The sequence below is a fragment of the Malaclemys terrapin genome, chromosome 11 (assembly GCF_027887155.1).
Source record: "Malaclemys terrapin pileata isolate rMalTer1 chromosome 11, rMalTer1.hap1, whole genome shotgun sequence".
Classification (NCBI taxonomy): domain Eukaryota; kingdom Metazoa; phylum Chordata; order Testudines; family Emydidae; genus Malaclemys; species Malaclemys terrapin.
In genome coordinates this window covers 7,949,804-7,975,835 of record NC_071515.1, presented here as the reverse complement: position 1 = coordinate 7,975,835, position 26,032 = coordinate 7,949,804, and the positions used below count along the sequence as shown (strand labels likewise).

The following is a 26,032-nucleotide window of genomic DNA, read 5'->3' as shown; positions in this document are numbered from 1 at the left end:
TGATTTTATAGACTTCGATCATATCCCCCCTTAATCATCTCTTTTCCAAGCTGAAAAGTCTCAGTCTTATCAATCTCTCTTCATACGGAAGCCGTTCCATACCCCTAATAATTTCTGTTGCCCATTTGTGTACCTTTTCCAATTCCAATATATCTTTTTTGAGATGGAGTGACCAAATCTGCCTGCAGTATTCAATATGTGGATGTACCATGGATTTATATAGAAGCAATATGATATTTTCTGCCTTATTATCTATCCCTTTCCTAATGATTCCCTACATTCTGTTTGCTTTTTTTTATTGCCATTGCACATTGAGCAGATGTTTTCAAAGAACCATCCACAACGACTCCAAGATCTCTTTCTCAAACAGCTAAATTAGACCCCATCATTTTGTATGTATAGTTGGGATTATGTTTTCCAATGTGCATTAACTTTGCATTTGTTAACATGAATTTCATTTGCCATTGCGTTGCCCAGTCACCCAGTTTTGTGATATCCCTTTGTAACTCTTTGCAGTCAGCTTTGGACTTGAGTAACTATCTTTAGTAATTTTTTATCATCTGCAAATTTTGCCACCTCACTGGTTTACCCCCTTTTCCAGATCATTTATGAATATGTCGAACAGTACTGGTCCCAGTACAGATCCCTGGAGGACACCACTGTTTACTTCTCTCCATTCTCATCATTTATTCCTTCCCTTTGTTTCCTTTCTTTTAACTGGAGTGCCTGGCAATGCTTTCAGGATCATCTAACTATCCTTAATTTAATTTAATGACAAACCTTTTGTTATCTTAATCACCCTGCCTGTTTATAGACAAACTCCCTGCCCCAAAAGTGGAAGCTGTGAGCAGTACAGAACTCATAATATATATCACACTCAAGCTATGTTGCAGTTAAGAGCTCCATCTGGGATTAGGGCGTGTGCTGTGAGCAGACCTCAGGTATGAAATGGGGTGAGGGCTCCTAAATGGTGCCCCAGTTCTACTGGCTTAGGATGCAACTGAACTCTCATTGTCCTTCCACTGACTTCAGTAAGAGTTGGATCAGGCCCTTAAGGAATAACCAGCTCCATTCACTTCCAAATCCACCTGATGGATAACACTGAACGAAATGTGTGTTCAAATGTATTTAAACTTTCCTACTTTACTTTTTTATTAACAATCTCTGCACAAAGTAAAATCGTTGGCATCTGTCATTCCAGTCCCAAATTAGTTCCTCTGTCATTTCAGATCTTACCCAGCTGGAGATTGTCATCCACTCAAACTTCTCAGGGAAGTATTTTGCAATTTCGATTTTCTCCACAGGGAGAGAATAGTGAGCAGCAAGTCTATGCCTCAGTGCCCATGCTGTGCATTCTTTGGAGATATCCCACACCAAATCCACAGAGTGGTAGTAATCCCTCTCCCCGGGTATGCCCATCTGCACCCGAAGCAGCAAGTCACTGGGGCTGTGATCAGAAAAAATAAAATAAGGGGTAACAAAGTTCTTGTGAATCAAGCTTCCAGGAGCCATGCACATTCCTGATCAATTCTTCTCCTTCTAAGGAATAGTTCTGCTGGGAAATAAGAAGTAAAATAATCTGGGTTTGAAATAAAGTATCCTAGAACAAAGCATTGGCTGGAACCTTGGCAGAAAGTTTTAAGTTAAGAACTGCTAGATTAAGTCTCATCTAGTAATGTACAGCAATAAAATACTAATAGGTATTTGTAGTACTTACCCCAGATTCTCTTCCTTCTGTAAAGGCTCTATACAGATTTCTGTTCTGCCTCCCAGTTTATATTCACTAATAAAGAAAGACAGATGAGTTTTATTAAGATTACACCTTGGTTTTGTTTTTTTCATATTTAAAAATCATGTGTTATAATTTGACAAGTTACAGTTTAAAGTGCTGGAAAAACTATCTTATGTTGAGTTGGAAAACTGAAGTCATAGCCTGTTTGAAAGCAACAAGAGAAAAAAAAATCCAATAAGGTGCATACTGCATTTCAAAAATTAAAAAAAAAAAAAAAAAGTTAGCATAACCAATAAACATAGCCTGATTAAAAAAATTAAAACAAAAACATTATATTTCAGATGAAAAACATCTAATTTATAACAGTTACTCAACTCACAACATTGAAATTACCAGGAATGGGTTTTCTGTTAATATTGACTGAACTGGTATATTTCTCCACCAATCCATCTCACAATCCAGTCATGTAGCGTTGCAACAGACTGAAGGTTGAGTGTTCAATTAGAAACCTACTTGAGTTGTTGCTGGTTGTTTCGTAAAAGCTTGCCTGGGCGCTTACTTTCCAATGTCCAGGCTCTGAGAAACTCGGGTGATGGGACACTGAGCTCCTGGAAGAAGGGCAAGGTCATGGCCTGAAAAAACCAAACATCTCTTCAGTAATTTTAGTTGCCAGTCTAGTTGCAAAGATGTAGTAATGCCACACAATGTAACCCATTTGACTGATCCTCTGTGCAGTATTTAAGTAATTATAAATATAGAGAATGAATTTACACAGATCTACTTCTACTCTGTTGTCCGCTTAACTACTGTCCGGTGAGGACTACAAGGGGTGGATTTCCTTTTCAGCCCCAAAACAAATCTGAGTGAACTCCCTCCCCAACATTCCTCAGTTTAACAAACAGGTTCTGAGATTCTTTGAAAACACTTACAGACTCTGGTTTATATTTTGGTTTTAAAAGTGAATGGGATGAGACATGATCACTCCAGCCAGGTGCCAAGTAAGCTTTCCCTACTCTTTTGCAAAAGGTATATCAAATGCACACTGCTGTTCCCATTCTGAGTTGGTTTCTTTGATGTGCATAAAGGATGTAAATGTTCAACATGGCCTTTCATATTAGTTGGCCACACAAAAAGTGTTTGGTTGAAACCAAGCTGTTCCAGTCTAACCTAAAAGTGACATGTAATATGGAGCATAGTTAAGAAGATAGTCACCCATGCAGTGAAAATGGAACAACCAATTGGGTGAATAATGTGCCCTTTGCAGTGGAATTTATAAAAATCTATTCAGTTAGTTATGTTTTCTTCTCCAAAAGCTTGCTACAATTGCTAAGGCATCAGGAATAATTACTAAAATGCATTTTAGATTCCACCCAACAGGGCCAAATCCACATCTTCCAAAATGACATAATCAGGTCTTCTTAGTACCAAAAGCATTTATTGAATCATTAAATTCAACATATGAAACACAAAAAACTAATACAGGAACAATGTAGAAATGGAAAGTGGTTCTTTTGATAGTGTTTGTAGAGGTGTGTGTTTTTCTTATTTATCACTTTTACAATAACAAGATAAAAGTAAGCCTGCAAACCATAAAAGGTAAAGTTTCAGATGAAGTGCAGCATGATTCTAGCAGCTGGGAACATGTGAAAGGTATAATGGCAATTGCAGGAAACAGATACTAGGAAAATGTCTGAGCTACATGCTCATAGTGCCTGTTGGTACTTACCACTGAACATGGCATATAAGCAAATGCCATATCAGAACATACTGGAGATGAGGGGAAAAGGAAATAAAAAATATATATTAATATAGCTCACTTATGGAATCACAGTAGCATGGTGACATAGAAAGGATAATATCTAACCTGAATTTTCAGATCCTCCAGAAAAGCTTCTCCAGAGATTTCCACATCGCCTGCATAACAAAGCCCGATGTCTGACTGAACATATGTTGGGGAATCTTTAAAGAGATCAGTAGATACAGTTCAAGAAAACTGACATTATATAACCACATGTATTGTTCTATACTGGGGTGGGCAAACTTTTTGGCCCGAGGGCCACATCGGAGTTGCAAAACTGTATGGAGAGCCGGGTAGGGAAGGCTGTGCCTCCCCAAACAGCCTGGCCCCCACCCCCTATCCGCCCCCCTCCCATTTCCAGCCCCCGACTGCCCCCCTCAGAACCTCTGACCCATCCAACCCCCCCTGCTCCTTGTCCCCTGACTGCCCCCTCCCAGGACCCCCGTCCTTAACTGCCCCCCCCAGGACCCCACTCCCTATCCAACCCCCCTGCTTCCTGTCCCCTGACTGCCCCCCGCCCCCATCCACACCCCCACCCCCTGACAGGCCCCTTGGGACTCCCACACCTATCCAACCCACCCTGTTCCCAGTCCCCTGACCGCCCCCCCACAGAACCTCCGCCCTATCCAACTGCCCCCTGTTCCCTGTCCCATGAGTGCCCCCCGGGACCCCTTACCCCATATCCAAACCACCCCTCCCCTCTCCGCTTCCTTACTATGCCACTCAGAGCAGCAGGAGCTTGCAGCCCCACCGCCCAGCCAGAGCCAGCCCTGCCGCCGTGCTGCCTGGCAGGAGCAGCGGGCCAGAGCACTGGCGGCGCAGCAAACTGAGGCTGCAGGGGATGGGGGACAGCAGGGGAGGGGCTGGGGGCGAGCCTCCCCAGCTGGGAGCTCAGGAGCCGGGCACGACAGTCCCGCAGGCTGGATGTGGCCCACGGGCCATAGTTTGCCCACCTCTGTTCTATATAATACGTTGCTAAAAATTAGAACAGTTAATGAACAGTCAATTCAGTGTTCAATAAATGTAAGATTTCACTTTCATTTGTTTAATTAACCATCCATTATTATATAATTTGATAAAACCTCTAATACCTTTAGTGGGATGCAAAACTAGAAAGAATTCAGCCTGTCTTAATACTCCAAATTTCAGCTTATGACTGATTACTGACAACCACAAATGAAGAAATTCTTAAAACCCCAAAGGCAATATTGAACCGTTTACCTCAAAATGAGTGGTGTGTCAGATTTGCCTCCTAATAACAATCTTAATTAGAAAGAAAGTATGTGCTTACTAAGTAGATCAGAAACCAAGGCAGAGTGTAAAATAACATGATTTTCTCCTCTGCCAATACATGTTAAGATGGTGTTCAACAACACAGGTACCAGGAATTTGACAAGGTAGCCCCAGTGAAAGCTATTATCTGAACAGCATTCCAAGAAGTTTGGTACAGCTCCACATCGTACATAGCAAGAGTGGGAGATACTAATTAGTGAACAGTTATGCTAATTTGGAAGTGGGTAACAAGTAACAAGAAAAGATAGATAATGCCGAGTTCTTCTGTAATGCAACAGAACTCTGTACTGAAGAGGAGGGTTTTTTTCTTTGCTTGGCAGCAGCAGGAGGTGGAAAGTAGCTTTGTTTTTTCCAGTTTGCATGATTTCTCCATCTTCTTTTATTCCTTCCCCACTTCATTTTATCTTCCTACCTTAATTGGTTTTGTTTGATTTTATAAATTTTAAAAGAGCAAACATTTCTAGAAGAAAGCAATGTATACATCACCCTTAGCAGCTATGCCTTATTTAGGTTTCAGAGTAGCAGCCGTGTTAGTCTGTATCCACAAAAAGAAAAAGAGTACTTGTGACACCTTAGACACTAACCAATTTATTTGCGCGAAAGCTTTTGCTCAAATAAATTTGTTAGTCTCTAAGATGCCACAAGTACTCCTGTTCTTTATGCCTTATTTACTTACCCATCATTTTACAGTTTATGAAAAGTTACATATCTACACTATCCCACAGTTCAGATTACAGAGGTGTGAACAGCAACCAGCACCGAAGTGCTGCGCTGTAATTAACCAGTGTGGATGCTGTGGGTGCAAACTATAAGGTTCCTAGTTCGCATTAATGTAATCCTCTTCAAATAGGACTACATTAATGTAATGTAACATTATGTGGGAGGAGTTACAGCGCAGCATGTTGGTGCACACTGCTATTCACACCCCCGTAATCCAAACTGTGGGGCAGCGTACACAGCCTAAGGATTGTGGTTAGATGTTCAGCTGTACGTGTATGGTTTTTTGTGTGCTGCCCCAGCTCTGCACAAACAGCCGTCACAGCAGAACTGGAGCGATCCACCCAATAACAAGATCTGTTAAGGTACGAAGGCACCCAGCCAGGTTTATTGTTGAAAAAGCACGGTAATAGCACCTGGCAGACTCTAGGAGGATACTAAGACATGTATGCCCATGACAACGGACGCAGCTCAGTGAATGGCAGGACTTTCCATTCCCCCCTCGGCTGGACAAAGAGATGCCCTCTGAAATACATTTTTATATCCTAATATAAACAAGGTAGTAGTGCCTCTGACATAGTTAGTGCACTCTGAGGTGGCTAGTTATTACCCATCACCTTGTACATGGTGGTTCAATTAAAACACTTATTACTTATTATTATATCCTGACCTTATCTTTTAGGAGGGTTCAGTGCATTCCTGTTATTCTTGGGAAATGCTTATGCACCATCCTTAATATTGGAATGTTCTGGTACCACTTAATATCAGAATGTGTTTCCGTAAGAACTTTGTGCTTAGCACCTCTTAGGAAAGTGTATTTTTGCATTATTAGCCCTGTTCTTGCCAGATTCTGTGAGCAGGTCCTGCCTCATACCGAGCCTCCAATACAAGGGCTCTCTTCCTACTTAGGTTCTCTTCCTACTACAAGGATCAGAAGAAGATTGTACAACCCATAAAACGTCAGGCCCTTCAAGAAGATATTCTACAAATATTTTGCCTAATTGGTAAATATGGGCTGGCCATTTGGTTTTGCAAAAGGCAACTCTCTCTACTCAAGAAGTTCTTGGAAATCTTTACTTCTGAACACCTACAACTCACCTCCTGCTGGAGATACTCGCAATGTCCCCATCATGCAGTTCACTTGATCCTGCATGCTCTCTTGCTGTCCAAAATGCATCAAAGGCTTGTACCACCAGATGGGCACTTTCAGGAATCCCTGTACAGTGAATGAAAAATACTTGATTACTCACTTTCTGTACTATTACAAGTAAGTTAAGTTTGATTTTTGCATCAACAGAGAAGAAGAATATTAATCTGCAATGTTAATTTTCCATCTTTGTTTTTTTTCTAATCTTGTTTTGTGTAAAGGACTCCTGCACGGGCCTCGGATTCCTGTTTGTTCTACCTGTATAGGGCCCACGGAGAGGGTTAGTGTCAAAACTGGTTACAGCATAATGTCGTCACCCCGTTTTGTCTCCAATAGGTGCAATGAACCCCTTACTCAGAGTCTGGTAGAGACTGAGACATGGTAAGAACTAGCTGACTGAGGCTTAAGTAACATAAGACCTAAGTGACATTGCTAGTTTGGGGAAAAGCATCAGGCTGTATGACAAAGATTACATCTGCCCCTCTGACAGGGGTGTTTGTCCACCTTTGGTGACATTGCTTCACATTATGGGGCTCTGGTTAGATTCCCGACTGCTCTTAGATGATCAGGAAGTGGAAATGACCAGGATGACTCTCTGTCCACATCTCATCAGGAGATCGCAACCATTTCTTTCTGAGGCAGACGTATCATCACACACTTCTTTGTCACTTCACTTCAAGCCTATTACAATGTGCTCTACACATTTTAAAACCATTTGTGAACAACCTGATACAAAATGTGGTGGCCTGCTAAGTAGAGTCTTTCACCATGTGCACTTTACTGTACAGATCTGGACTGGCTACCTGTTGGTTACCAGGTGGCGTTTCAGGCTTTCTTTTTGACTTATAACGTTCTAAATGGCTTAGGATCTGCCCAACTGTAGCATGTAACAAAGTGAAAATGTTACCTTGGGTGGCAGTTTCCCTTCAGTTATGACCAAAGTATCTCCACTGCAGACATTAAGCTCCTTCAGTCTGGCACCCTGAGGGAGCAGAAAACAGTGTGTTTTGTTAAATGAATGAGTTTTTTCACTTGTAAAAAGCATTCTGGGTCTGCAGGCCTTAAAGCCACAGGGGCTTGTTTTTCCATATAAGAGCATTTTATGCAAAAATCAAACTTTACTCACTTTCTGTACTATTAGCCAGGATGGGTAAGGAATGGTGTCCCTAGCCTCTGTTTGTCAAAGGGTGGAGATGGATGGCAGGAGAGAGATCACTTGACCATTACTTGTTAGGTTCACGCCCTCTGGGGCACCTGGCATTGGCCACTATTGATAGACAGGATACTGGGCTGGATGGACCTTTGGTCTGACCCAGTATGGCCGTACTTATGTTCTTAAACTTCATCTGGCTGCTGATTACTTGATGGAGACTCAACAACTGTTCAGTTGCACTAGATGGAGCAGGAATTTGGAGTATCGTGTTGTGCCACCACCTGACCAAATGTCGACACCAATGTACAAGTCTTCCCTTTATATGGGTCTGTGTTGCAAGTTTAATAGGCGTCCTATTGCTCTCTGGTTCCCATTTCCTCTGAAGCACACTAAGTTATCAATAAATAACAATACCTAGCACTTAATCAGTAGGTCTCAAAGCTCCTAACACACCAAATCCTAGGCTTCAGGAAACAATTTTATGGAAAATCTTTAACAATAGCCACAGCAAATCACTACAAGGCAAATACTTTGTGTGTTACATATTCTGTGTGTGTGTACATTCTCACTCTTGCCAAATCACCAACAACATAAAATAGGATTTGGCCTGCAATATACCACAGACCTAGGAGCCCTTAACATATTTGCTTTTTAATGTAAAACATAGGGTTCTCTTACTTCCTCACTTAATGCTTCTCCAGCTTCATAGCACCAATCGATTCTTCTCAAATGCCAGTTGTCACCTGCAAAAAGCAGAACACTGAAAACAGTCAGCAAAATATCACTATTACAAAAGAATATGTAAACATACTCTTCCCAAGGGTAATTCATACATTTCTCAACTTTGACAAATGTAAGAGAAGAATTAAAACTAGTTATAGATACCACACATGCTCAACTCCCTAAAACAATTTGTTGTTTTGCAACCACATTTTCCTATTTTATAAATGTTTCTCTCTCTCCCCCTAACCCAGGGATGGCCAACCTGAGCCTGAGAATGAGCCAGAATTTACCAATGTACATTGCTAAAGAGCCACAGTATTATGGAATGATTATATACGTGTGCGTGTGTGTGTGTGCGCACACACACAATCATTATACACACCTCTACCTCGATATAACGCGACCCAACACAACACAAATTTGGATATAACGCGGTAAAGCAGTGCTCCGGGGGGGGTGGGGGGGGTGACGGCGCACTCCGGTGGATCAAAGCAAGTTCAATATAACATGGTTTCACCTATAACGCAGTAAGAATTTTTTGGCTTCCGAGGACAGCATTATATCGAGGTAGAGGTGCAATTTGATAATGTATATTATGCATTTGTAAGGTATAGTTAATGATCATAACAACAACAACTTGTCTTAACATTTTATTTAGTAGGACTTCTGGCAATCTTTGCTTTCAACAATTCCCTTGAAGTTTGGTTTGTGTTCAGTGGTGCTCAAACGCAGCAGTTATCTTAAGTGGCTGTCTGTTAAAATGGATCGGTGCTTGGATTTCACATGTTTAAGTGTTGAGAAAACAGACTCACAAAGATAGGTCGAGGCAAACATCGAGATTAATTTTAGGGCCGCACCTCTGATGTTGGGGTATTTATCCTTCGGAACAGATTTCCAGAAAGTAAGGATCCCCTCTGTCTTCTGAACAGATTTCAATCTGTCATCTTCCAAAAGTTCTATTATTTCCATCTGGGATGTTGCTTCGTCAGTGACTAAAGGGGGCTTCAGACAATTGGCTTCAGCACTAAAAGGGTCAATCAAATATCTGATTTGAGGTCTTTTCTGATGCAAATCTTGGAATCTTTCCTCAAAACTGTCCTTAAGATCTTTAATCATACTTGCATATCTAGTTGTGCTCTGTTTTAGGGGTTCTGCTGCATCTTCTTTTTATCTGTCTGGAAGTTGTGACATTGAGGGAAAGTATGTCAGCTCTCCCTCAAGCATTTGTCTGTGAAACAACTGCAGTTTGTTCATGAACACAAATACACTTTGCACTAGATCAGACAGCAACCGGAAATTTTCCTTGTAAGTCCATGTTAAGTTTATCCAAATGCAGCAGCATGTCTGCAAGAAATTCCAAGTCTAGAACCCACCCAGGATCTGTAAGCTCAGGGTCTATTCTTTGCTTCTCCTCCATAAACAATTTTACTGGTTCCAGGAGCTCAAACAAACAGGAAATAACTTTACCCCTCGAGAGCCACTGAACTGTGCAGTGAAACGGCAAATCAGCAGGGAAGTTGTCTTCATCAAGTTCTTCAATTAGATGCTGAAATTGTTTGTGATTGAGTGCATTTGAGCGAATGAAATTCACAATTTGCAAGACTGGTTTCATGACGTGATCAAATTTGAGATTTTTAGATGCCAGTTGCTCCCAATGAATAATACAGTGAAATGTCCAAAATTCGGGAAAGCTCTCATCAGACTTACAAAGCCCTACTAATCCATTCACAGATTCCCCACATGGATGGAGCCCCGTCCGTTGCAATAGCAGTGAGCTTCTGTAAAGAGAAGTGGTGTTTCGCAACTAGCAACATCAATGCCTCCTTTAGATCTCGTCCACGAGTTCTGTCCTTTAATGGCACGATATCAAGGAGTTCTTCCATTACAACACAGTCGTCAGACACAGTCCAGACAAATACCGATAATTGAGGTTTATCCTGTACGTTGCACGACTCATCCAAAGCGATGCTCAAATACTCACACTGCTGAAGTTGCAAGTGCAGTTGCAATGCAATGTCACTGTTCAGGTCGGAGATTCTGCGTTCTATTGTGTAGCGTGAAAGCTGCAGGCCAGAAATTTTCTTCTGTAGATTCTCATTCTCGGGTGACAGGATTGAAATCACATCATTGAGGCACATTTTTATAAACTTGTCTTCAGAGTAAGGCTTTTTTGCATGGGCTATGTGCCAGGCCACATAATAGGAGGCTAACGTTACAGTTTGCGATAGGTTGGCAAATCTGGTGAAGAACTGGGCTTCTACATCTGTTTGTTTTTTCCCAGTTTCCAGTTTTAAAGTGCAGAGTTCAGAACCTTGTGGGAATTCTTGATCCACATGTGCATGGCTAGAAGCGAAATGACGCTGCAAGTTTGAAGATTTGAACTGAAAGACACACATCTGGCAGAGACGACACATGGCCTTACCATTACATTCAACAAAAAAGTACTCATTCTCCACCTCCTGTTGCAAGCGTCCATTTTCATCTGTGTATTTTCTTTTCCATTTGAACTTGCCTTCCATTGTCAGATGGTGTAAGAAAAATTTTGATAAATTTCCACACCAGCTAGTAGTCACTGTGTACTTTATTGAAGGAGACACAGGCTCCAGCCAGGGGTTGCTGGACACCTGGCTCTGACACAGGCCCCACCTTTCACTCCACCCCTTTCACCAAGTCCCCACCCCCACTCTGCCACTTCCTGCCCCTGCCCCACCTTCGCCCCGCCTCTTCCTGCTCCATTCCGCCCCCTCCCCCAGTGAGCTGTGTCCTTGCTCCTCCCCTCTCCCTCCCAGAGCCTCCTGGCGGGAAACACAGGCAGCAGGCAAGGGGATGGAGGAGGAGGCAAGGGAGGGGAGAGGCTGTGCACCGGGTTGAAACAGCTGATCGTGGCAGGAGGTGCTGGGGAAGGGAGGGGGGCTGGGTGCCACGTCCTCGCTCCTCCCCCTCCCTCCCAGAACTACAACACCCTGAAACAGCTGATCATAGCAGGCGGGAGGGGCAGGCGCTGATGGGGGGGGGGCGCCGGCAGCTCCTGGGGGGGCGGGGGACTGATAGGGCTGCCAGTGGGTGCTGAGCAGCCACCATTTTTTCCCCAGAGTTGACTCCTGGCAGGAACCGCAGATTTTCTTTTGAAGGGCCGCATGCGGCTCTGGAGCCACCAGTTGGTCACCTCTGCCCTAACCAGAGGAAACTAATAAGATATAGAGGGGAAGTGAATTGTCAGCTTCAAAAAATGCTGTCAAATACAAAGAAAACAAAATGAAAAAAATTGAGAAAAATTGTCAGTTATAAAAAATGTTAAGTGTTACTTGTAGGTATATTTTCAAACAGATGTACAATTTAAGTTGATGGTGGCCTCTTAAAAATGAACACAACTGTTGCTGTAAGAAAAGGGTATTTTTACTACTTCCAAAATTTCAGGGCTGATTTGCACTAGTTCTGGGATTATAATATGTTAATTACTGCCATAGAAAGAGCAGAGTGAGTACAAAGCATTATGGAAGAGCAGTTATGTTTGTTCTTGAATTTTTCCTCTGAGGAAAATATTATAAAAATATTTATATATATTTGCATTTTAAGGTCTAAAATTTGACCTTCCTAAACTAAAATCCCTAAATCCAGACAGAATTATCTTCTTAAAGTACAGGAAAAAAGCATGTCCAACAGTCTTTTTAAGTGGGGAAAAAAAGAATCTAAGTGATTTGAAACACAAATTTTATTAGAAAGAGAGCACCTAGTTCCACATGAAGTTCAAATTAAGGCCTAATTCAGCTTTTCAGGGGTGGTGATATGAAATGAGAACACATAAGGAGCACAGTACTATTGCTTTCATGGCAGTGAAATCTATATTTACAGAAATTAATGAGGTTAATGTTTTTCAAACATGAATTTACCTACTCGGTGGCGTACACTCATACAGAAAAGTTTTAGTTTTTAGGTTGGCTGCTTAACATGTATCCTGATACAAGTAAATGAATGTAGATGAAAATGTTTTTTGAACATGAACTTTCCTATTATCTGACTTGTTTAAATTTGCAACCTTTACTTTACACTAACATAGAATGTTGTATTTAATACATATTAATTTCAGTGCTCAAGATAGAGGAAATGATGGCATGCTCCTTTTTCTCTCCTTTTTTCAAGCTATTTCCATTTTTTAACCAGCAGCAATGAGAAATGCTGTGCTGACAAAACCACCAATATAGACAGTCAATCACTAAATAGCTTCTGCATGCTCATTTCATTTAGCATTTTTAATAATGGAATGGTACAAAGCACATGCTCACAGATGCAATTTTACCATTAATTTCACTTTTACAGCTTTGCTTTGGCAAAGTGATTTAAAGATCTCTTTTTATTTATTGTGATCACTGAAGTCAAGGGTCAGTTTTTGTCCAATTTAGACTGGCAAGGTATAAAGCATGAACTTTATTGGGCTGAGATTCCAGACCTTCATTCATTTTCTCTAGGCTCAATAAATCCTCTCTCTTTCACTGCATCGCACAATGATGCAAATGAGCTTAATTTAAACAATTACCTTTTAAGCTTGTAGGGTGTGCAAAAGGAATCTGGAAAACACTGAACACATTAGACAAACTACCTTTTACAACTAACCTGGTAACCCAGATTTCTTCAGCATTACGTTTAGACACTGAAAGAAAAGAAAAATACATGGTGATATTTAACCCCAGTACATAATTTGAAAAATAATTTCATTTACAAAACTAGATTTTCCAAAGTGTAACCTGATCTGCAACTATCTTAATGAATAGAACTGCATGCAAACCCTTACTTGATGCTTGTCAGAAAGCCATATCTGAGCCCTTAGAACAGAGGTGGGCAAACTACAGCCCGCGGACCACATCCCGCCCGTGGGACCATCCTGCCTGGCCCTTGAGCTCCCGGCTGGGCAGGCTAGTTCGCTGTGCCGTCAGTGCTCTGGGTGGCGGGGCTGCGAGCTCTTGCCAGGCAGCACGGCTGCAAGAGCCGCTGGTGTAGTGTATTAAATTGCTCTCCGTAGGAATGTGCTACTTATGGTGTACTACTTACGGCTGCCAGTCCTGGTGCTCTGAGCGGCATGGTAAGGGGGCAGGGAGTGGGTAGATTGGATAAGGGACAGCAGATCCCAGGGGCAGTCAGGGGACAGGGATCGGTTGGATAGGCGTGGGAGTCCCGGGGGGCCTGTCAGGTGGTGAGAGTGTGGATAGGAGTCAGAGCAGTCAGGGGACAGGGAGCAGGGGGGGGTTAGATAGGGGGCAGGGTTCCAGGGGGGCAGTTAGGGGTGTGGGGGTCCTGGGAGGGGGTGGTCAGGGGACAAGGAGCGGGGGGTGGTGGATGGGTCGGAGGTTCTGAGGGGGGCAGTCAGGGGGCGAGAAGTGGGAGGGGTGGACAGGCTGTTTGGGGAGGCATAGCCTTTCCTACCTGGCCCTCCATACAGTTTCAGAACCCCGATGTGGCCCTCAGGCCAAAAAGTTTGCCCACCCTGCCTTAGAATATAAAATTGTTTTCATGTATAAATGTATACATATACAATTTTAATATTCTAGAGGAAGCAGCTTTCACAGCCCGTCAGAAAATAGACTTGTGCTATCAATTTATCACTTCTATGAGAGGACTTCTGTTGTGTAGGAGTCTGACACAGCAACTTCCTCCCACAGGTTTCCTTTACTAAAATAAAACCAGAATCTTAAAAAGCCCAACTCCCTCTGATTACTTTTAGTCTAAACTATGTGCATGGTAGATACTACGAGTTTATGCTAGTTGCAATGAGAACTGCTGTGGCAGCAGCAGGGCATCTGTTATGAGGACAAGCAGATGTTTCTTATATTTGCATTAATTTGTGGGAGAAAACTTCTTGACTTCTGTACACCCATGGGATGGAGGTTAAAAAACTATACGTAAAAGTATCTTCCAAAAGATTTTGAACTCACATAATGTGTGTCCTTATGTTCAGCACCAACACTTTGCCTTAAAAATCCACAGGACCAACATATGCGTGTTTTAAAAAGACACAATGACTCCAAAACACCGACCTCTCTTCAGTTTTCAAAAAGACTAATTCCACAACAAAATTGCAGATCCAGCCACTTACACCCCACTTAATCGTGATCCGCCCTGTCATTGTATTACATAGTCCCATATGACTAATAAAGTGACACTATTTGTAAAGACGATCACATGACCATGTCTATGTCAGCTGGATTCTGATCAGTCCACAGGCAGACTCCTCTCCCCACCATCTTTAAGGAACTCAAGACATTTCTCTCCCCTTTTCTACTTTTGAAGTTTTCCCCAATAAATCAATTTCCTCAGGGCACCTGCTGTAACATGGATGCTATTTTGAAGCAATACACAGTAGCAAGCAAGGAGTATCCAGCTGCAGAGGATCTGGCATTGGAGAACTCCTGTAATTACCTCTCTCACAGATGCAGTCTCTTCTACTACTATCTCCATCTCTGGGGCTCCCTGCAGATCACTCCCAACAAGAAAATACAAGAAGAGCTAAGAAAAGGATAGCATGTCAAATTAAAGCTCAGAGATCATGCAGCATGATTTTATATATACATATAATAGATTTACATGATTTTTAATTCCAGAATAAAGCTAAAAACAGACTGCTTCAGATACAGTATAAATATGGGGGAGTCCATCATAATTATCTAAACTCTCAGAAGATATAGTTAAGAATGAAAACAGGGTTAAGTTTTCTTTGTATTCACTGCATGTGCATGTTGGTTAATTACGGCAGGATTGTCTCTCTAACAAAACAAACAGCACTGAAATCCTCTTCTGGCAAAACATACAATAGGCAGTCCAGGTTCATCTTACAGTTAAAAATGAAATAAGGCAGGGAAGTAAATGACAATGTTCCTGTTACCCCTAAGTCTCCAAAGTGAGTAAGCCCATTAGCATATTTCGTAAAAGGAACGAGCATTTCTCCTACACTGCTATTAACTCTACAAAGTGTTATGACGAGAAAATACAAATCAGGAATATTTGAAAATGTAAACATGATCAAAGCTCTTTTGTGCCAAGTCCTCTTTCTGTGTATCCCTACTCTTTTACCTGAGTGGAAGTTGGAGCTTTTCCATGACACAGTCCCAACAGGCTTCCCATCTTTAGCTCTGCTTCTTTGACAGTATAATCCTCAGGCACTTTAGAGAGGAGAAAAATATAGAAAACACAATAAAAGTTTGTTTCCAAAAAATATTAATGCTGCCAGTGTGGTCATTAAAGTGATGATGCAAACACTTAACTGTTAATATATTTATTCATGCTTAGTTATCCAATCCATTCTAAAATCCTGCTATTGTGTATCAACTTTAATTATTTAACAATATTAACATTTATTTTATAATGTTTATAGGAATAGATGTTGTAAATCCACAAAGAGAGATTCTACTTTTCCTGAAACAGTTAGCAAACAGCCTTAAAAATGAAAAGAGCTATGGACTCATATTTTTAGCAAGATTCAAATTACTCTATTTTCTTTATACATTTATTTACATGGCTAACTTACTGAATACTGATAGTTTTCATCTACATACAGTATATTGTATTGGATAGCTGTTCACCTTTTGTGCATTTCTGCAATGATCCAGCACCCAGTTCCTAATTAATACACGATTGGTAATAAAGTATTTAATATCCGTGAATTTAGATGCAAGTAATAAAAAAAAGACAATTAAATGGTTTATTTGTCTGATAGTGGAAATGCTAATAGACAAGTATTACTATTGGAATATTGGACTTGGAAAAAGTCTCCTGTTTTGATTAATTATGAAAACACCATGAAATGCTGATTCATCACTTTAATGTGATATTAGACTTCTGTATAGGAGCTGGGTGAAATTGTTACAATGAATAGTTTATTTGGTCAACCTGAAACTATTTGGCAAACACAACAGGAATTCATGAATAGATTAGACATTACTGAAAACCTGAAATATTTCAGTAATACACCACTACCTCGATATAACGCTGTCCTTGGGAGCCAAAAAAATCTTACCGCGTTATAGGTGAAACCGCATTATATCGAACTTGCTTTGATCCACCAGAGTGCACAGCCCCGCCCCCCTGGAGCACTGCTTTACCACGTTATATCCGAATTCATGTTATATCAGGTCGCGTTATATCGGGGTAGAGGTGTATAACAACAAAACAGTTTCATTTCAACGTTACCAAAATATTTTGAGTTTTTGGGCTGGAGTCACAAAGTATCCTGAGGCAACACCACAGCCCTCCTTTTAACTTTTAGCCCCGTGGCAAGGGTCCAATTCCTTCTCTTCTTGACAGGGAGAAGTGCTTTGAACATTGGTGTCCCACACCGCAGGCGCATGTCCTAGTCATTGGCCTAGGGGGTATTCTGGGGTGGGTCTCTGTCCATCTCTTCTCTCAAGTTGCTCCAGTTTGTATCAACAATTAGAGAAGAAACTGGAACTTGGGTCTCCCATGTCTCAAGGGAGCGGCCTAGCCATCGCGCTACAGAACAACTCTCACTTTCTCCCTGGCCCAATGACTATTCGTTATAATTATGAATGACTATGAACTGCCACTATGAATGACAGTGAATCCATTATTCACCCAGCTATACTTGTATGTTCTATTAAATGAGAAATATAGCAACTATGCATTTTCTCCTTAATTTTATTTGAAAGATTACTAGAGTGGCTTACCTGGAGAGAGAAGCTTCCCATTTCTGTTAATAGGTCTGAGACAGCTATCATCCACTACAATGGAGGAAAAAGAAGGACAAGATGGACTAAATAGATTAAAATCAAATTAAATTTGGCTCAGCTGTTTGGAGTGATAGAGGACTGAAAATTAACAAACTAACAGGTTTAGCTAATTAGAGGCATCTCATAGTTGAAAAATTGTTGTCCCTAAGGTGCAACACCAACATCACAACTTGGTAGCACTTCCCAGAGGTCCAGAAAACACTGCTAGCCTTGCCTCCTCAGCTGGACATTGCTTTCCTTTTATAAAGTCAGCTACCTTAGCAATAATGGCTTGAATATTGCAGCTGGCCAAAGTTTCCAACTTTGGACACACATTTTTAAAAATGCCTTGAAATAAGTCTTATAGTGAGGGATAGAAAGTATCAGTCTTACAGGAAGGCAATTTACCGGTCTCAGAATTGCTTTCGTTTGCAATGTGTTTGGTTTGTTTTTTAAAACAAGATGACAAAGTAATTTGACGTGCAAAAAATGGCTTCCAGGAAAAGTAGTGGGTGGATATAAATAAGGTACTCCTAGAATATGTATTTTTTCAAGAGCAGTCAGTGTGGTACATTGCAGTATTTTTAGCAGGAAGGTTTGTCATTTTATTCACAACTAGAGGAGTCTCAAATCCCTTACATCCTGCAGCAAAATTATTAAAGTCTTAATAGTAAAGATTAACTCCCATATCTCAAGTAATCTCCCTTTTGTAAACTATAAAAGCCATCTAGCAAACTGCAATAATCATATTACCAACTAAATAATTATTGAACAGTTAGTTATTTACCTAGCTCCTCCCCTAATTGCAGCTCCTGTATTGCTTTCATTTTGATATCTGACATCACCTAAGAGAGAAATATTAGTGACTATGTAATATAATAGACTATGCAAAAACAGAATGCAAGCTGTGTGTATATATAAGGCATTCAAGCACTAAGAAAGACTATCACTCTTCATTTAAAATGCATTAATTTCTCTTCCATTTTGCTGTAGCATTTTGCAAATCTGAGAAAATATCTCTTTAATATATTACCAATTTTCATGGTCACATTTTGGGATTTTTAAAACCATCAGCCCCTCCACCCCCCAAAAGCAAATACAATATCAGACTACAGAGCAAAAGAAAATGCACCAAACAAGGAACGAGAAACTGATGTACTATCCTGCACATAATGTTTAATATTCTTTCTATAGAATGAAACAAGAATAGGAGAAAGAGCAAGAGAAGTCTCAGAGGATTTATATCTTATGACAAGTTTAGAAAAGTGAAGTTGTATTTAATGTAGAAGGAGATTGAGAAGACAACTTAGGTGTATAAATAACGTGGGTGATGAAATCAGATAAAAAGATTTGAGGAGATGGGAATAAGATTCAGAAGATAGAAGAGTTTGAGATTTTCTACATAAAGTAATTAACATGTAAAATACTCATAAAAGAAGCAATAAAGGATGCGGACGTGAATATGTTAAAAAAGAGAGGAATTACACAGAAACCAAAATCTAAGTTGAATAATTAAAATAGCTTTAGATGAAATGCACAAATTCCTTCTGTTCTTTGACTGTTAAGATCTTACTAAAACACACAGTCCACCATTTTTTCCTCATCGTACCCTTGTAACAAGAACTATTTTCTTCATAAAGAGATATTTAAAGTTCTGCTCTCCAGCACAGTCTCTTGCAACACATTGTTTTCATGATGGACCCATAGAAAAGCTGTTGTAGAAGTTTACTAATCTAACTCAGTGAATTTTAGTCTTCTTTAGGTTGTGATGCATTATGTAATTTAAAAAGTTTCTTCAAAGCAGACATGCATGTGCCTGTCTCATTTACACAAACAATGTAGCTTATTTCGGCTCGTGTGGGTGGCAACGCCAAGCCTGCCACCCATGCTGACATAAGCTATTGTACTTAACTGCAAATTCCCAAGATGGTATCCTGGTCTCACTGAAGTCAATGGGAATTTTGCCATTGATTTCAATAGGGCCAGGATTTTACCTCCTGTGATTAGCCCAACTGAACTGAAGAAGCTGTGCAGTGTAAGAGAAGAATTCTGTTATATCCCTGAACAGTTGTAACTCCTTTACTCACTGTTTCAACAGTTGCAGTAATTTTAACTTGCTTCTCGTCAGCTTCCAACCGGCAGAAATTTTTAACTTGTAGCCAGCTGATATCATGCATAAAAGCAGTCAAATTGCCACTTGCCACGTTCACCAAGCTGCAAACAAGATATATTTAGAGCACATATTTATCTACTATATGTAAGCAAAGAATACAGGGAAAATGTATATTGCTTATGGTGAGGAATACTGCTAAATGCCACAGTGTCTTATTGTTTATATATGAACTAGGTCTTATTACTACTGCTTATAACATGGTGACACCCAAAGACCCCTGTCAGTATCAGGGTCCTTCTGTGGTAGGTATTGTTAAAACAGAAGTAGTTATAGGGTAAATTTTTCAAAAATGCCTTAGAAACTTAAGGAGCCTAATTTCAATTTTCAAAAGGGATGTAGGCCCTAGGGAATCTAAGGGTATGTCTACACTATAAAATTATATTAACCTAAATTACAGTGAGGTACAGCCACCGCAGTAATTAAGCAACAGAGGGTCCTGTGGCACCTTTAAGACTAACAGAAGTATTGGGAGCCTAAGCTTTCGTGGGTAAGAACCTCACTTCTTCAGATGCAAGTACTTCAGATGCAAGTACGAAAGCTTAGGCTCCCAATACTTCTGTTAGTCTTAAAGGTGCCACAGGACTCTCTGTTGCTTTTTACAGATTCAGACTAACACGGCTACCCCTCTGATACGCAGTAATTAAATCGCTTTTGCATGTCCACACCACGCTAGTCGTGTCAGTGGTGCATGTCCTAACCAGGAGCGCTTGCACCAATTTAACTGGCATTGTGGGGCAGCTTCTGAAAAGCAACAACAGTCAACCTAACTAAATCAATGTTGATTTTACGCTTCTCGTGGGGCTGGAGTTAAGTTGGTGTAGCGGGCAAGTTACATTGGCAGGAGTGACATTTTAGTGTAGTCGCTTACAGAGTTAGGTAGATATAAACTGCCATACATCGACCTAACTCTGTAGTGTAGACCACTACAGTCTCATCAAAAGCCAATGTTATTTTTAAAAATGGGACTTCAGCCCAGAAACTCCTGTTTACACTAGAAAGTTAGGTCAACCTAGCTATGTTGCTTACAGGTATGAAAAATTCACATGCCTGAGAGATGTGGTTAAGCCAACCTTAGCTCCAGTGTAGACCATGCTAGGAAGAACACTTTCCATCACTGTAGTAAATGTTTATGCTACAGCGGCACAGCTGCAACAGCAACGTTTCTAATGTAGACATACCCTACATCAGTCATTCAGAAAAATTTTACCCATAGCCCCTGCACTAAAAAGTTACTTTGATCTCAAGAGGCCCAGGTTTCTATTTGTTTTTATACACAAAGGAAATTAATTTGGTGGGCTTAAGCCAACATGATCTTACTACTACTACTAATAATATATGGAGATATACCTATCTCATAGAACTGGAAGGGACCCTGAAAGGTCATCGAGTCCAGCCCCCTGCCTTCACTAGCAGGACCAAGTACTGATTTTGCCCCAGATCCCTAAGTGGCCCCCTCAAGGAATGAACTCACAACCCTGGGTTTAGCAGGCCAATGCTCAAACCACTGACTATCCCTTCCCCATTCATACAATTTTTCCACAATCAGAACTTCTTGCTCAGCAAAATGGCAAGTGTTGGAATATCAGTAGCATTCCATTTAAGAGGAATGATTAATGAGTCGATCTGCCGGTGGAAATGTACTCTGCTCCTGACAGAACTTTTGTTAGTTCTTGACATTTGTTTTTGTCCTTGTGGTTTCAGGCACTGGCGTAGGACTCAGGATATCTGGGTTCAATTCCTGGGTCTCTCCAAAGACTTCCTATATGACCATGGGCAAAGTCACTATTCACTTCAGCTCCCCGTCTGTATGATGATGAGAATATTACGTTTTCCAACCCTTTCCCAGTCTTGTCTATTAAGATTTAAGTTCTTCAGGGCAAGGACTGTCTCTTACTCTTCCACACAGTGTCCAGCACAAAAGGGCAGGCCCCTAGGCACTACCATAACATTGACAAAAATGAGTAAAATACAGCCAGTATTACACACACACACACACAAAGTCTTTGTAATTAACCCAATAAATATTTGAAACTGAGGGGTATATTATTATGTATATACCAAATGCAAGTTTGTACACATGCAGCATTAGGATTAATTGCACTTCCCTCCTAAGAGGAAAACCATTTTGTGCTTACAACTGAATTTTTACTTTTTGCCCTTTAATAAGTGCTAGTCAAGTAGTAGTGTTTTACAGGAAATCACCAGGTGTCACTACTCATAACTGTTCTAGTTATGGGTGCGAAGCAGTTTCCATTGCAACCTTGTTCTCACATCTCCATAACCGACACTAGCTTGGCTGATGTTTTCTATACCTGGTCTTTGACCAAAATGTGAAATTTGTTTGCTTGACAAAACTCTGTAGGGTTTAAGTGATGTATTTTGTGGGGAAATATGCTTTTCTGCATTGTAAAAATATTCTAATCATGCTGAGTACCATAAAACACTTAAATTTCAAGTCTTGGTATGAATATAGTCCCCAATGGAGAACTTGTTGCTTCACTTTTTATATTTAAAATGTTTTAAAACTTTAATGTAACCGATAAGTCAAAATTTATATCAAGAGCACTTGCAGTTGAAAATTTCCTTATGTCTGGAGGGGTGCACTTAACTAATTGCATTTCCATGCACAGAGCCTTCCATTTAAGTGAACATTTGGCTGTTTCAGAGAATTGAAAAGGTCAACTGGCAAATCCAAACACAGCTGTATGCTGCCCAGGACAATTGTTACAATTCTCCTCTCCCACCATCACATACAATCCCCTTAAAGATATCCTATGAAGTTAAATGCAAATTAATCTCCCATTCCTGAAGTTGCATTAAGTACTTAAACACCATGAAATTCCAGAAGCATTAACTCAGCTATGTTGCATACATAAAGAGCTTCTTATTGCTCTTTCCCTTGTTAAAATGTAAACCTCTGTTCTTCACATACACCATAAATGCACAAAGGATGTTCAACATGGCAAAGTTAATGTTGCTGTAGCAATCATAACTTTTTGGAATTTCCCCGACTTCTAAGTGCTCCATTTCACAACCCTGAGATCATCGCATTAATGGTGGTGGCAAAATGATTAACAAGAATAGCAATGAGAACATGTAACAATGTAATTCGAGTCAAAGGAATTCTGCTTTGTTAACTGTCTCCTAACTTTGAAACAAGTGCTTAATAGGAAAGAAACACAATTATGACATTTACCTTTGGTCATGGCTATCTAAAACTAATATTGAGCTTCCATCTGCCAGGCCAACAATTCTGACTGTCTTCCTCATATCCTCTTCAGGAACGACTTGCCAATTCTCCACCTCTTTGTCAGATCCTGAACGGTTCATTAAGATGATCCCTCCTGGCGATGCTAAGGCTTTCCACAGGGTACTCAGTTCTGCACTGCATGGAACGACATGCTGGGATTCGATGAAATGCTGACCTTTTCCTCCTTCATTATAGCCCGCCAACCGAAGAACATTTAGAAGCACGGGTTCATGGTCAAGACCTGGTAACACCTCCATACCACCAACCTGTAGGAAGCGTGTAATATCTGCAGATGAAGGGTAATCAACAATAGCAAGAGGCCTACGAAGTCTTGCTTTTCCCCCCCCACCTCATTAGAATTAAGCCTCCCCTGACTGAATTCCACCTGAACAGCTTGCTAAAGAATATCAGAGGTATCAAGAAGGGGATATAATGGGAACCCAGGGATTGCTGTAACTTTGCATCCATTCTGAAAATACTGGTGGTAAAGGAAAAAAATTGGGACAATAATGGAGCTAAATAAATAATGTGCTAAAAGATTAAATAATAATTTAATCTTTTAGCACAGAAATCCAGAGAACTTCTGCAGCAATATTACCTGGATCTGACCACTAACATACTGAATCTAAGCTTCAGTCAGATGAATAATCATTGTCAATCCTCATTGATTTATCCCTTCAAGATATTTATGAACTACACACTTTTATTCAATACAAAAATATATACGAATAAGACCAAGGCAGCCCAAAAAATTGAAGTAATTTGGAAGTAAAGTTGGGCTATTCTGAAGTTTAGCAAGAGAACAAAAATAAATGTGCATGTCGAGAACAAAAGCTGAGACTGTTAACAAATCCGTTTTACCCTGCATAAAGCTTATGCAGGGCAAACTCATAAATTGTTCGCCCTCTATAACACTGATAGAGAGATATGCACAGTTGTTTGCTCCCCCAGGTATTAATTCACACTCTGAGTAAATTACTAAATAAAAAGTGATTTTATTAAATACAGACAGTAGGATTTAAGTGGTTCCAAGTAGTAACAGACAGAACAAAGTAAGTCACCAAGCAAAATAAAATAAAATGCACAAATCTATGTCTAATCAAACTAAATACAGATAATCTCACCCTCAGAGATGCTTCAGTAAGTTTTTTCTCAGACTGGACACCTTCCAGGCCTGGGCACAATTCTTTCCCCTGGTACAGCTCTTGTTGCAGCTCAGGTGATAGCTAGGGGATTCTTCATGATGGCTCCTCCCTCCCCTTATTCTCTTCCACCCCTTTATATATCTTTTGCATAAGGCAGGAACCCTTTGTCCCTCTGGGTTTCCACCCCCCCTCCCTGGAAAAGCACCAAGTTAAAGATGGATTCCAGTTCAGGTGACAAGATCACATGTCACTGCAAGACTTCATTACTCACTTGCCAGCACACACATATACAGGAAGACTCACAGGTAAATATAGCCATCTGCAGACAATGGTAGTCATCAAGATTCCAAACCATCCTTAATGGCCCACACTTTACATAATTACAATAGGCCCTCAGAGTTATATTTCATATTTCTAGTTTTAGATACAAGAGTTGTACATTTATACAAATAGCATGATCACACTCAGTAGATTATAAACTTCGTAATGATACCTAACAAGAGACCTTTTGCATGAAGCATATTCCAGTTACATTATATTCACTTATCATATTTTTATAAAACCATATAGACTGCACAACATCACAGTAATCATCTGGGAATCTGATTGACTGTCAGACTATGTGGCTATGTGATACAGTCTGTTTACACATCTATATCCTACCAAGAAAATAAGGTACCTTGAGATATATGAAGGGTATAGTCACAAGCAGCATAGAGAGAGCCATCTGTGAAGGAGGCTGGAGCAGCATCATTGATGCCAAATATCACCAGCACTCCTCAAGAAAGTATTATAAGGGATTTAAAATGACCAGAAACCTTTTTGAAGATTAAAAATCAGATCCTCAGGAATTGTAGAATACGATTTATTTTCCTGTTGTCTTACCTCCTTGCCATTCCACACAAAGACATCTGCCCCATCAGCAAGTCCAATGCCACCCAATGTCATCTCATCTCCTGAAAAGACCAAATCATCAAAATTTTCACAACAGGTAACCCATGTCAGCTGGCAAACTGGACACAGAATAGATTTCATTAATATTTGGATATTCCATCTAGATGTAAAGTTGCTATGAAGAACAGATACAGAAGCCCAGGGCCCAGTTATGTAAAGTTGATCCATGCCATATGCCTCTGAGGAGTCCCACTAAGTCAACAGGACTACTGGTAGACATAAGGATCCACCTAGGCAAATCCTTTTGCAGGACTATGACATTAAACTCTATTTGACGAATTTGTATGGTCAGAAACTTCCCACATGAGATTTTAAAGTACATTTTTATATTTAATTAACAATGCTAAATGCTGAAGTAGTCATGTACTGTATCCTTACAGCCAGTATTTGACATCGATGTGCTTAATTTTTGCATGCAACTAGTTTGATCTTCTTAGCATAATACAGATTAAATGGCAATTACTTTCAATCTACAAGGATTACATTAAAATTTGCAAGAACACTTACAACAGTTTTTTGTTTAGCTTCTGTTTTCTGACATTTATGCTATAAAAATTACTTGACTATTTTTGGAAAAAAACTAATTTTCTGAGACAGACAGATCAAGGCCTATCACAAGAACATAAGATCAGCCATACTGGGGTCAGACCAAACATCCATTTAGCCTGGTATCCTGTCTTCCGACAGTGGCAAATGCCAGGTGCCCCAGAAGGAATGAACAGAACAGGTCATCATCAAGCAATCCATCCTGTCACCCAGTCCCAGCTTCTGGCAAACAGAGGCTGGTGACACCATCCCTGCCCATCATGGCTAATAGCCACTGATGGACCTATGCTTCAGGAATTTATTTAGTTTTCTTGAATCCTATTATAGTCTTGGCCTTCACAACATCTTCTGGCAAAGAGCTCCACAGGTTGATTGTGCATTGTGTGAAGAAATACTTCCTTTCGCTTGTTTTTAACCTGCTGCCTATAAATTTCATTTGGTGACCCTTAGTTCTTGTGTTATGAGGAGTAAATAACACTTCCTTATTTACAAATAAACAACACTTCCTTATTTACTTTCTCTACACCAGTCATGATTTTATAGGCCTCTATCATATCTCATATCATATCCTTTCAGTCATCTCTTTTCCAAGCTGAAAAGTCCCAGTCTTATTAATCTCTCCTCATATGGAAGCTGTTCCATACCCCAAATCATTTTTGTTGCCCTTCTCTGTATCTTTTCCAATTC

The 26,032-nt window shown here is 40.4% G+C and overlaps 1 protein-coding gene across 10 annotated transcripts in view; it reads right to left on the bottom strand.

Moving 5' to 3' along the window:
- The window catches only part of USP40 (ubiquitin specific peptidase 40), a 60,768-nt gene that overhangs the window by 11,718 nt on the left and 23,018 nt on the right, over positions 1 to 26,032 (bottom strand). For 8 of the 10 annotated variants that reach the window (XM_054044062.1, XM_054044066.1, XM_054044067.1 and 5 more), the window contains 15 exons: positions 24,731 to 24,801; positions 22,647 to 22,966; positions 19,365 to 19,491; positions 18,065 to 18,122; positions 17,236 to 17,289; positions 15,626 to 15,714; positions 14,975 to 15,061; positions 13,175 to 13,211; positions 8,519 to 8,583; positions 7,595 to 7,669; positions 6,639 to 6,756; positions 3,597 to 3,691; positions 2,246 to 2,364; positions 1,718 to 1,783; positions 1,237 to 1,447 (listed from right to left, as the gene is read on the bottom strand). In XM_054044062.1, the coding sequence (XP_053900037.1) occupies positions 1,237 to 1,447; positions 1,718 to 1,783; positions 2,246 to 2,364; positions 3,597 to 3,691; positions 6,639 to 6,756; positions 7,595 to 7,669; positions 8,519 to 8,583; positions 13,175 to 13,211; positions 14,975 to 15,061; positions 15,626 to 15,714; positions 17,236 to 17,289; positions 18,065 to 18,122; positions 19,365 to 19,491; positions 22,647 to 22,966; positions 24,731 to 24,801 (1,592 nt within the window). The other 2 variants (XM_054044070.1, XM_054044071.1) reach the window with 2 other exon arrangements.